The sequence below is a fragment of the Myotis nattereri genome (assembly GCF_964212035.1).
Source record: "Myotis nattereri genome assembly, chromosome: 4".
NCBI classification, from domain to species: domain Eukaryota; kingdom Metazoa; phylum Chordata; class Mammalia; order Chiroptera; family Vespertilionidae; genus Myotis; species Myotis nattereri.
The window spans coordinates 40,181,974-40,194,543 of record NC_138079.1 but is presented as its reverse complement, the minus strand read 5'-3'; the positions used below and the strand labels follow the sequence as shown (position 1 = coordinate 40,194,543).

At 43.8% G+C, this 12,570-nt stretch overlaps 2 protein-coding genes across 4 annotated transcripts in view; one reads left to right on the top strand and one right to left on the bottom strand.

The window, feature by feature from the left end:
- POLK (DNA polymerase kappa) overlaps positions 1–8,963 on the bottom strand; it is a 60,160-nt gene extending 51,197 nt beyond the window's left edge. The window contains exon 1 of the mRNA XM_081089432.1: positions 7,858–8,963. The gene's annotated coding sequence lies outside the window, so the exon portion shown is untranslated. The remainder of the gene's footprint in view (positions 1–7,857) is intronic.
- The window catches only part of CERT1 (ceramide transporter 1), a 101,032-nt gene continuing 95,153 nt past the window's right edge, over positions 6,692–12,570 (top strand). Inside the window, exons 1-2 of one of the 3 annotated variants that reach the window (XM_081089435.1) lie at positions 6,692–8,009; positions 8,254–8,647. In XM_081089435.1, the coding sequence (XP_080945561.1) occupies positions 7,927–8,009; positions 8,254–8,647 (477 nt within the window). In that variant the 5' untranslated portion in view covers positions 6,692–7,926. Of the gene's footprint in view, positions 8,010–8,062; positions 8,648–12,570 lie in introns of those variants that run through there. The other 2 variants (XM_081089433.1, XM_081089434.1) reach the window with 2 other exon arrangements.

The following is a 12,570-nucleotide window of genomic DNA, read 5'->3' as shown; positions in this document are numbered from 1 at the left end:
ATGTGACAGGGTGCGGCGCCACAACCCCCTGATCTGCCCTACTCTGTGAGTGACAGGGGGGAGCTCCCCAACCCCCTGATCGACCCTGCTCTGTGCGTGACAGGGGGGAGCTCCCCAACCCCTGATCGACCCTGCTCTGTGCGTGACAGGGTATGGAGCCCCAACCCCCTTGATGGGCCCTGCTCTGTGAGTGACAGGGGGGAGCTCCCCAACCCTGATTGGTCCTGCTCTGTGCAAGAAGGGGGTGGCGATGCAACCTGCCCATCTACCCTGCCTTGAGTGTGACAGGGGGCGGTGCCCCAACCCCGCAATCGGCCCTACCCTGAACATGACTGAGGGTGGCAACGCAACCTCCCAATCCGCCCTGCTCTGTGAATGACAGGGGCGGCGCCCCAACTCCCAAATCAGCCCAGCTCTGAGCCCAACCAGGGGCTGCACCTAGGGATTGGGCTTGCCCTCTGCCACCCGGGAGCAGGCCTAAGCCAGGAGGTCGTTATCTCCCGAGGGGTCCCAGACTGCGGGAGGGCACAGGCCGGGCTGAGTAACCCTCCTTCCCCCCGAGTGCACAAATTTTTGTGCACCGGGCCTCTAGTCTATATATATATAAAAGGCTAATATGCTAAGTGTCCAACCATCCAACCAGCCACTATGATGCGTACTGACCACTAGGGGGCAGACACTCAACGCAGGAGCTGCCGTGATGCACACTGGCCATTTACTGAGAGACGGCACCGTGGACCTGGCGTCCACAAAGCAATACTCGGCTTCACCCAAGTGGGACACAGGCCCCGCCACCACCCCGGAGCGACACCCCACCAAATCACAGGCGATGCTGCTGAGACCCCATGGCGCAAAATGTGGCCCACAGCCCAGCCCAGCCCGGAAACGGTCTCTGTGGGCGCCGGGTAATGACTTCACGTAGCAACACCCAGCTTCCTGTCCCTAATGACTAGCCTCCTTGCAGTTTCTTCAGCCTAGTAACACGTTTTGCTTTGTAGCCAGGTGGAAACATTTTACACTTTAACCAAATGTCTGTGAAGCGTTTTCACGTGCCTCATCTCATTTGATCCTCACAGAAGTCCTGGAGTAGGTAGATAGGAGACTCGCTGGAATCCTATTTTCTTTTCATTAGCCGGAATATGGAGATTTAGAAAGTTTAGAAACTTGACCCAACTGAAAAGAAGTAAGAAATGGTGGAACTTGAAAATGACTTTAGGTTTTCTCACTGTGCAGAATATAGTCAAACACTGCTGCAGTTAAATATTGTACCCTTTGTTTTCCCTGCGTGATCTACAATAATAATCTGCTTCATGCTGATATTTACTGCTGTGTTGCTAACAATTACTTGAAAGAGAAGTTGGAGTGATTCACTGGGCTGGAAAAAGTTTAGCTAAATCAGAAAGCAGATCTAATTAAGCAAATTTATTCTACATATATAAAAGGCTAAGTTGACTTGAGCATTCACAATACATGCAAAGCTCTCGCTGGTGCCAATTACACACACATTTCGATCTGTCATTGTCGATTGTGAATTTGGTTGACACTTCTATTATAGAGTAAGGGTGAATAGCAATATTAAAATATTTCTTCTAATTAATTTCCTTTCAATGTGTATGAATTCATGCACCGGGCCACTAATATACTATTAGTCTCTGAAGTTCCAAAGTCTAGATGCAACTATTCACTAACTATGGGCAACTTATTTAACTTTTTGAACTTTTATTTCTTTATATGTAAGATAAGGATAATGTCTATCCTGCAGGATTTTTGTGAAGAGTGAACACTAAATGTAATAAACCTAAAACAACATTTTACATTGGGTAGGTCCTTTTTCCTTACAAAAAGCTATGATGGAATCTGGTTCTTTAGTTTCTCATTAATTTTTACTATGCTAGTGATTTTTCTCCTAGACCTTGTTAATTACAATTCCTACAGCTTCCCTTCAATCATCAACCAACTAAACTTATTCCATTCATCTGTAAATATTTCCTGAATACTTACTGTCTTTTAAATCTTTACCCGATCTCTAAAAATAATGCAACTGTTAAAAACATATCAATTTTATACACTTAATTATTGTCTGTATTCGTAGATAGAAAAATGTTACAAAACAATGAATCTATGGAAGATGTGGTGTATATATCTCATATTTACAGCACCCTAATCAGAATCATCAATCATATAGCAGAACTTCATGAGTATGAAGAAGATAAACTGTCTATTCAGAAACTGTATCACCACAGCAACATGTATATTCTATAACAATATTTTTCAGCTTATTTGACTAAGAAGAGGATCTGAAATTATAGTAAAAGTGAAACAATGAAAGGGTTGGGAAGAAAAAGAGGAAGCAAACACAATTACAAAATTAACTATCATAAGGATTCTACTAATACTTAAAAATACCACACTGTGTTATACAGTATGACTTTAACGTATTAACAAAATAATTTCTCAATAGTAACAGCAAAAGAAGTTAAAAGAGATTCAAAAGCTTGGGGGGGAAAATGAAAACAAAATGTGTACATACAGAGTGGACACTGATATCACTGTTCATCTACCATAGATGTATACTCTGTGGATTTTTTACCGTTAGAGTGAAATTATGAAACACTTAGTCCTGACAAGTTTTTTCCCCACAAAACCAAATATGTATGTGTGTGTGTGTGTGTGTTTGTGTGTGTGTGTGTGTGTGTATGATAATGAAATACAATTTCAATTTTATTCAACAGTGAAAAACAATATTTCTGCTTGGAACATACCTAGCTTGGCTCTCCTCTATACAATAGGAAAAGGAATAAAAGGATAGTTTATACCTCTTTGAAATTCCTTTTCTGAAATCACTGTCTTATTGCTGAATGTTAGAACTTTCTGTGGGATATAACATATTTTTAAGTAACTATATGCAGGGCATTATGATATCATCTGTCCTTGGAGAGTTAAAAGGTAAAATCAACACACAAGGGAGTCTAAGATATATAAGATATGCAGAGTTATCTTATGGATCAAGTAACATAGTTATGCTCCGAAGTAGGAGCATAATCCTATATAATAAAAGCCCAGCAACCATAATGGCAGAATGACCAGAATGACCGCTCGGCCAGTCACTATAAGGTGCACTGACCACCTCTCAGTTTCTTTCCCCGGCCGGCAGGCTCCAATCGCCAATGGCGAATGTGGAATATGGCGAGCAGGCCGAACGGCCAACCTCTTGGTCCCTCCTCCTGGTCCGGAGGCTCCAATAGCTGATGGCGAACAGGGAACCGGGATGAGTGGTGGTGAGATGACCCTGATCACAGTCTAGGCCTAGGGACCACAATTGCGCACGATTTCGTACGCCCGGCCTCTAGTACAATAATAATTGAAGTAATTAAAGAGTCTCTCACTCCAAATGGAGGGTTGGTGATTAGGAACAGAACAAAGAAGAAGCAAGCAAGGAATATGGCCATGCCTACTTAAATATCCATCTCCATAAAATGGATAACCTAACTTAATGCTGCTAACCATTTAGAATCATAATAATACCCCTTGGAGGATAATAAAAATATGAGGCTGAGATGTAAGAAATCAAGTCTGGATTCGAGGCCAGGAGATAAATACAAATCACAGGGCCTAAAAAAATGGTGAGAAGATTGGAGGTGCTTGGAATGCTGGGGTGGGAAACAGGATTGAAGTCACAATTATTAATAGGCATAACATAAGCTTCTCTTCTCTATCCCTGTGAGCCAAGTAAAACAGGATGTAAGGCATGTTACAAAAGTTCCATTATAGCTTATTATTCTCCCAGCTTCTACTTCTCACCTGCTCCCTCCTCAACTATTCCCATCATTGCCGCCAACAACTGCTATGGTAGAGGAGGAATAGAGGAAGAGGGAAAACAGTAACAGACAATAGTAATACACAACACATATAAACAATAAAATGTAGGGAAAGGGGAGAAATGAGGAGAGAGAAAATTGCACAGTTCCCTCTTACCCGTTTAATTTAAAATGGAATTTGTACAATAGTATAGATAGACTCTCTCTCTCTCTCTCTCTCTCTCTCTCTCTCTCTCTCTCTCTCTCTCCACATACATGTGTATATTTTGAAAATCATAAATAGTGCTCTCAGGGGGGAAAATGAGGAAACAGTTAAAAAGGAAAAGCAAGAACCATATTTCATTGCTTCAGAGACACACATTTTTTACTTTTAAAAAAATCCTCACCTAAGGATATGTTTTCATTGATTTAAGAGAAAGAGAGAGAGAGAGAGAGAGAGAGAGAGAGAGAGAGAGAACATGAATTGGTTGCCTCAAGTATGTGCGCCCACGTGGGATCAAACCCGCAACCTAGTTATGTGCCTTAACTGGAAATTGAAGCCAAAACATTTTTGGTGTAGGGGACAATGCTCCAACCAACTGAATCACCGGGCCAGGGCTTTTCACATTTTAACATCACTAAAATTGGGATGTCTCACATAATCCTTGTCAGTAAGGTAGCAGTTGTGACATCATTGTCATTACCTATGCATCAAAAGATGAAGAATTGGTGTCAGCAGCTTGGAGAAAAAAACTCTGAAGACGATGATGTGGCATTCTTAAGAAATGTTGCCATCAAGGCAGAGCAGCATCGAACAGACTGTCGGGCTGCGGTGGGAGGCCTGGGGAGGGCTTGGGGGGGGGGGGGGTTGGGAGATCAACCGAGGGACTTATATGCATGCATATGGGAGTAACCAATGGACGTGAGACTCTGGGGGGTAGGGGTCGGGGAAGTGTGTGTGTGTGTGTGGGGGGGGGAGACATATGTAATACTCTTTGTAATGCTTCAAGAAATAAAAATTATTAAAAAAAAAAAAGAAATGTTGCAATCATCAATTATCCTGATCCTGAATGTATGGAAACACAGGGACATTAACAACTCGAAATTAAAAATTAATTTAGAACACTGGGAATGTGAAGAGATTAACTAGATCTGGCCCTCGTGACTCAGTGGTTAGAGCATCGGCCTGCATACCAGAGGGTGGCAGATTGGATTCCCAGTCAAGGGCATGTAGCTGGGTTAAAGGTCCAATCCCTGCCCCTGCTGGGGGCACATGTAGAAGGTAACCAATTCATATGTCTCTGTCACATACTAGTAGATGTTCTCAGTCTCTCCTCCACCCCCTCCTTCTATCTCTAGAATCAATGGAAAAAATACCATCACTCCTTGAGAGAGGATTTAAAAAAAAGAGATTAATCCTTACCTAATTAATATCACTTATAATTACCTTTTCTTCTACCACAAGTGATACATATACATATACACATGCACACACATACACCTATATAGATATTCTTTTCATCATACAAAATAGCATAAAGACGAAAATTCAAATGGCTCATAATTTCACCATCCAGATTATTTGACATTAAAATAGGGCCAAAAAAAAAAAATCAGCTGTATTATTCACATGCTGTACTTTGCTTATTTGTACTCTAATTTTTAGACTGTGCTTTTCATGGATTTTTAGCTGTTTCATATATTAGTATTTCTATTTCTAAGTTTGCAAAATCATGTTTCTTATGTAAACCCCCAACTTTTAACCCAGTTACATTTCAGTTTGGAAAAGTGGTATAAAAAAAAACCCAGTTAAGTTCCCAGATTAGTTAAAAAGGACTACTTAACACATATTTAACATAAAAAATACTGTGGAAATACAGAACCTATAAGGACTAAATTGTATAAATACTAGAGGCCCGGTGCATGAAATTTGTGCACTGAGAGACAGGCGGGGGGCGGGGGGGCGGGAGCGGTGTCCCTTAGCCCAGCCTGCACCCTCTCCAATCTGGGACCTCTCAGGGAATTACCGGACTGGCAGGAGAGGGCAGTTGCGGGTGACTGGGCCAGCAGGGGAGGGTAGTTGGGGGCGATTGGGCAGGCAGGGAAGCAGTTAGACGTCAATCAGGCTGGCAGGGGAGTGGTTAGGGAGTGATCAGGCTGGCAGGCAGAAGCAGTTAGGGGCAATCAGGTAGGCAGGCAGGCGAGCGGTTGGGAGCCAGCAGTCCTGGATTGTGAGTGTGATGTCCAACTGTCAGTTTAGGCCCAATCCCACAGGAGCCCTCGCAGCCCCAGCTGGCCCTCGCAGCCCCAGCTTCGTCTGGAAGGTCATCAGGACGGTCATTCTACTGTTCAGTCTAATTAGCATATTAGCTCTTTATTATATAGGATACTAGAGGCCCAGTGTATGACATTTGTGCACTCGGGGCTGCGGGGGGGGGGGGGGGGGGCCCTCAGCCCAACCTGCACCCTCTCAAAGTCCAGGAGCCCTCGAGGGATGTCCAACTGATGGCTTAGGCCCGTTCCTGCCAGCTCAGGGCTTCTGGCTGAATGGCGCTCCCCCTGTGGGAGTGCACTGACTACCAGGGGGCAGCTCCTGCATTGAGTGTCTGCCCCCTGGTGGTCAGTGTGCATCATAGCAACTGGTCGTTCTGCCGGTCGGTCGATTTGCAATATTACCCTTTTATCATATAGCATTATTTTTTTATAAAATTAGTGTTTTCAGTTTCAACTTGGGATATCCTCTCCTGCTATACTTCTAGCATCAGAAACAAATAAATGTTCCCCTTCATTCCTCTACCTGCTGATCAGTAAAACTACAAACATTACCAATTCCAGCAGATCTGGTGTTTTTTCTTTGTTTTTTGGTTTTGGTTGGTTTTTTTTTTTTTGGCTTCTGTCTTGACAGGGGGAGTAGAGGGCTAGGATGCAGGCTTTGGAATTGATGCTTAGTGGAGATAAAAGCGGAGGTGGAAGATAGGGAGATAGAAGAGGAATTGAAGAACTCTAGTGGGATGGGAATGAGAATTGGAATCAGGATATTTGGGCTCAAACTGCAGCTATGCTCTTTACTAGCTGTCTGACCTTCGGAAGGTTACTTAACTTCTCTGTGGTTCAGTTTCTTCATGTGAAATACCAGACATAGAAATAGAATAGAAATAATAAATTCTACATTGGGATTAAATAGGACAGCATAACTAAATGATGTTCAAATCATTAGGTGAAATTAAAAACAGTTACTCCGATATATTTATCTATAGTAGACATTACTTATTTACACAATTCTTTTTATATAGGTATTCTGAAGCAAAGAAAAGGGTATCGTCTTGGAAATAATACAGATCTGTATTCAACTCCTAACTCTGCCACTTAGACGCTATATGACATGGGCCATTCTTACAATAAAGTTTCTATACCAACCTTCTCTGTCTTTCAGAGAGCGGTAGGTCGGCAGAGATGGTTAACCTGAGTCTCAGGGAGATAGATACTCATTTGCAACTAAAGAAAAACTCCAGGCGATTACTTCACATTCTTATTTTACTTTAAAAACTCTTACAACGTGATTTATTCTCTGACACCTTCAAAATTACTCTCCACAAAGTAAAACTCTTGGAAATCTAACAACGTGAAGTGTTTGCTCTGGTGAGAAGGAACTGAAAGGTTTTTCCTTCGAAGGCGGGAAACGTCAAGTGTGAAGTCTAATTTCTAAAGAGCGAGAAGGGCTTTCAAAACTTGCAGAGGTAGTTTGGCGGAAAGAAACCCCCTTGTCACTGGAGATGGCAAACCCCTGGCCCTGGGTGGAGGCGGAAGAGTCCCGCACACTTGCCCGGGCAAGCGGCAAAATGCTCCCCGGCTTTCGGGAAGCCGCCATGGAAGGAAGGCCCGGCATCCTCAGCGGAGAGTTCTCTCTCGTCCGCCCCGCAAGCCCGACGGATTCGTCATAAACACGCTAGACAGAGAGAGAAGCGCGGCGGAGGGAACCGGCCACGCAATTATCCCACGAAGCCCATCCACTGCCTGACCGTCCCCAGGACAACAAGCCCGACCGACGCCAAACACTCACCAGTGGACTCACGATCGCGACTACAACTCCCAGGAGGCCACGCGGCTGTCGGAGCTGGTCTTTCCCAGAATGCAGTACAGCGGCGTCCCCATCCCTCCCCCTTCCTCCGCTCCGCCTCCTTCTCTCCCTGGCGTCACGCGGGAGGGCCGGAGGTAGGGTGCTGGAGGGACCCCAAGCCCACGACGTACAGCGTCAGACGTTGGGAGGGGGCCGGGGCGGGGAGCCGGGGGAGAATGGGAGGACGAAGAGGAGGGAAGAGGGAGGGGAGGGTAAATAGTGGGCCAGGCAGGAAGATGGCGGCGGGAGCGGAGGTGTGAGTGGACCCGGGTGTATACCGCTGGATTTTCTCTTCCCTCTTCCTCCCCCTTTTCTTCTCCTTTTGAGATTGGCATCGACGGAGCCGAGTCCGGGTGGCGGCGCCGGTCGCAGCGCAGGGGTCACGGCGGCGGCGGCGGCTGACGGCTGGAAGGGCAGGCTTCCTTCGCCGCTCGTCCTCCTTCCCCGGTCCGCTCGGTGTCAGGCGCAGCGGCGGCGGCGCGCGGGGCGGACTTCGTCCTACCTCCAGCACCCCCCAGCACGGGAGCGGGCGCTCTTCCCTTCGCCATCCTCCGACATTTCACCCCGGGGACTAGGCGCCGCCTCCGGCGCAGCTCACGGAGCAGGGGCCGGTCTCCTGCTCGCCTGTCGCGCCTCCATGTCGGATAACCAGAGCTGGAACTCGTCGGGCTCGGAGGAGGATCCGGAGACGGAGTTCGGGCCGCCTGTGGAGCGCTGCGGGGTCCTGAGCAAGGTGAGCCCCCTGCCCGGACTCACCTGCCGGAGGCGCGCCGCCGAGGGCATGGGGTGGGGCTGGGTGGGGGCACGGACCGTCCCGGGGCGGCGGCTGCGGAAGGTGCTGGGGTGCGAGGCTGAGTTCTGCGGCAGGAATGCCCCGACGAGGGATGGAGCGGGATAAAGGGGAGCAGGGCACTGTCCTCCTTGTCTGCCCGGGGGGTTTGCCGCCAGAGATCGGATCCAGTTAGGGGGCAGGATGCGCACCATGACTTGGGACTCAGGGTGGCAGCTGTCCCGGGGTTAGGAATCCGGGTTGAGCAACAGCGGTGTCAGAACAGCTGGGTCTGGGAACAGTGCACATCGGATCTCGAAAGAGGTTGGTGCAGAGATGCCAAGCGGAGTAGGGTTGGGGGATTCTGGGAACGTGGCTGTTTACACAGAAGCCATCGCAGCTAGACTTGCTGCTGAAATGTGAGGGGGAAAACTATGCCAGCTTAGATGTAGGGAGAGATCTCAATGAGGAGGACGTTTTACTTTTCCCCTCGCCATTTACCCCTGTTCAGAAAAGAGCTATTGAATCGATAGCGTGAAAGGCACAAAACATATTCATAGTAACTTGGAACATGTTGGAATGGAGACCGACTTTTAGTCCAGGAAGAAGAGCATTATTTAAAAAAACATTCTTGCAGTCAGAGGGCCAGAGTAAGGAAACGACAGCTTACCTTTCCTGTATTTTTTAAGAGCTCTTTTTCAAAATGTTAGCAAAGCAAAAAGTCATTTTGTAGGCTCCTTTTAAGAGAGGAGGAGGGTGGGTAATCTTTTGATAGTATGGGGGGGAGGGCGGGGAGCGGGTGGTGTCGTTTGTTTGTTTTTCTTAAAGTTATGAGGAGATCCACATTGTGCTTTTTTACTTCCTTCTCCCTTCCTGTTAAACTTTTAGAAATGGCTGGAGCCAGTAGTTAACCTGGAGAAAGGAGGGCAGCTGGGGCGAGTCTCTCAACAAGCTGGTCATAAGATACTAGGTCATGTGCAACTATTAAGAAATCACCCTGCTTCCAGTATACGTACTTTGGCTAAGCATTTGGACAGCATTTGGAATTGTTTCATATTAGGTGTTTATAATGTCTAGAAGGCTAGTGAGAAAAGGCCTAAGAAAGGCATGAATGTATCAGAACAAAGGCTTAACAAGTGTTAATTCTTATTTGCATAGCAGAAAAATCATGGTGTGTGTTGATATTGTGCTCATTATTGGAATTTCAGTGAAAGGTTTTCAGTAAAGTGAAGCTCTCTAGGGTTCCTCTAGATTAACTGTCTTGTAATTTAAGAACCTGTATTGAATTCATTTTGTAATAGGTATAAATTTTCAGATGGAATTATTATGAAGTGGGCTCTTTGCTTCTGAGTGATTCTGGTAGTTTCATCGCTTTTCTCATTAGATGAGAAGCAGACTTTCAAATTAGTATTGTGGTGGTGGTATTTGACAAAACAAGCTGTACTTCTGACCTATTGATCATTTTGGAGGGATTGGAGTGACTAGGGGAGTCACTAGTGCTCTGAGTATTCAGAGCAGTATAGTAGGCATACTATATGGAAATACAGAAAAAACGGAAGACTGTCTCTTTGATATTTAAATGTGTAGAAATGTAGTATTTGGCCACTTCTGTGGTAGGTAAATAACTTCAGTGTTTCTGCATACTTAGATCAACCTAGATCAATAGGTTTTGGTGTTATTCTTTTATTTCACCAACCATTCAGTTCTCCTTCCCTTGTATTCCCATAGCATTTTATTTGTAACTTGATTCTTTTTATTTTAAATGTAGATTTATTTTCTCTTTTGAAAATATAGCTTGGGAACAGAAATCTTCGATTCGTTTGTAGTGTCTAGCGTATTTCCTTGTCTCTACTTGTTAAACAGGAAAAAGTGAAGGTATCTTATGAGGGTAGAGAAAGGCAAAAATCTGCCTTCTAGGTATGATAGCAGTTTAATATTACTGACTAAAGGGTCCTGAGGCTTATGTACTTCATTGGGTGTTCTGTAAAGAAATGATATGAAATTGTGAACACAAAATTGCTAGGGCCCCTTCTGTCACTTTGGAAGAGGTGAGCTGCGCTGAAGGTTAAGCTTCGTTAGCTATGCCTGCCTAACTGCCTCCAATTCAGAAAGTGCCATGTGCTTGGCAATGTTCTAAGTCTCTTCTTACTTTGTCTTAACAATTCTGAAGTAGATTTTGACAGAGAAATAGATAAGTAACCTAACCATAGTCACACAGTTACTAGCCTTCTGAAGGGCAATAATTGAAAGTGAAGTGCATTAAGTAAGATTGCCAGTCTAAACAATTTGTGTTGTAGGCAGTGGGGAGTTGTTCATGTAAGTTTCGGAACTGAGCATTCAGTGAGATTAACATGTAAGATAAGTAAGCAAATATGCTTAATAAGTAAGATTATGTAAGTTATGAAATAAAAAGCAGAAGATACTAGAGATAAGGTTATTAAGCCTTCTCAGATATCTAGGAACCTGATAATTTAATTGGATTAATTGAAAATACAAAAGAGTAGCCAAATTTAAGGGTTTAATACATAGGAAAGATGAATAGGAGTTGGTAATGGGCTATAAAGATTGAGAAGGAACCCTCAGGAATTGAGTATTCCTATGAATATAGTAGGGGTCATCATGATTTTATTCAGCCATTCAAATAAACAAACTGAAGCTCAGAAAAGTTAAATAACTTTTCAAAACTCCTCATATAACTAGTAAAGTAATTGAGTCTCTGATTGTGTATCCACTGCTCTGTCCACACAATAAACAAACCCTCAGTCAGGTTTGAGTCTGAATGACTGCAGAAGTCAAGGATATAGTCTTTGACTGATAGTCCAGAAGTCAAGGAAATGGGAACTTAGGGAGAAAGTGTACCTTGAGAGAGAAGGTGAGTTGAGTTTTTTGTATGTAAGAATCATTATTTCAACTTTCAGTATAAGTGGTGGTAAGTCATAGGGAGTTAAAAAAAAAATAAGGGAATGACGATTAGGGAGCCCGTAGGAAATAATGAGTTAAATTGCCAGCATGAATGACCGCTCAGGGAGGAGTTGTAATGATGGGGCTTAGAAGATTTAAGCCCCATCTCAAACATGCTGAGTTAGGGAATAGGAAAGTAAAGATTTCTCAATGGGTAAAGAGCCTGAGCCAATGCAGTATGTATATTTTTAACAATTTTGAATTTGTTTTTGGCAGACAGTTTTGGAATTGTCTATATTTAAAACCTCCAGAACATGAAAATAAGCAAAATCAAGAATTTCCATAGAGGTTATATTTCCACCGTTGCAAGTTTATTGATTGTGCTCTTCAGTGTGCAGAAAAACTTTAGCAACACAGAAACCATTTATAGGTACTGGAAACAGATATTCCAAGCATGTTTTTGAAAAACCAGTTTTGTATTAGTATATTGCTTTTGGGTTTGAAAAATAGATCTTCAGAGAAACTTGGAAAATGAATTAACTGTATGAAACACGAAATGTTGAGTTCTGTAGAGGAAAAAAAATGAAGTTGATATAGACTTAATAGAGTAATGATCTAGTATTTTACTTTGATGTAATTATGAACACCATAAATTTTCCTATAGGAGTAACTTACAACAAAAGTAGTTTTGGCCATGATTAGCTTCATACTTCCGTTGATTTAACAGATCTCATGTAGTACTAGGTGTAGGAGAATGAGAGACTATATAAACCAAACTTACGTTTCTATTAAATAATCTTAATTGTAGCAGGGACCAAAATAATTTAAGTGTCATGAGGTGGTGAGCAGGGGAGGATGAAAACACACAAAGAGCAAAGTATAATTTTAAAAAAATTTTATTAAGGTAACATCCTATCTAATAAAAGAGAAACATGGTAATTAGCCATATGTCCGCTACCTTCCCATTGGCTAATCAGGGCGATATG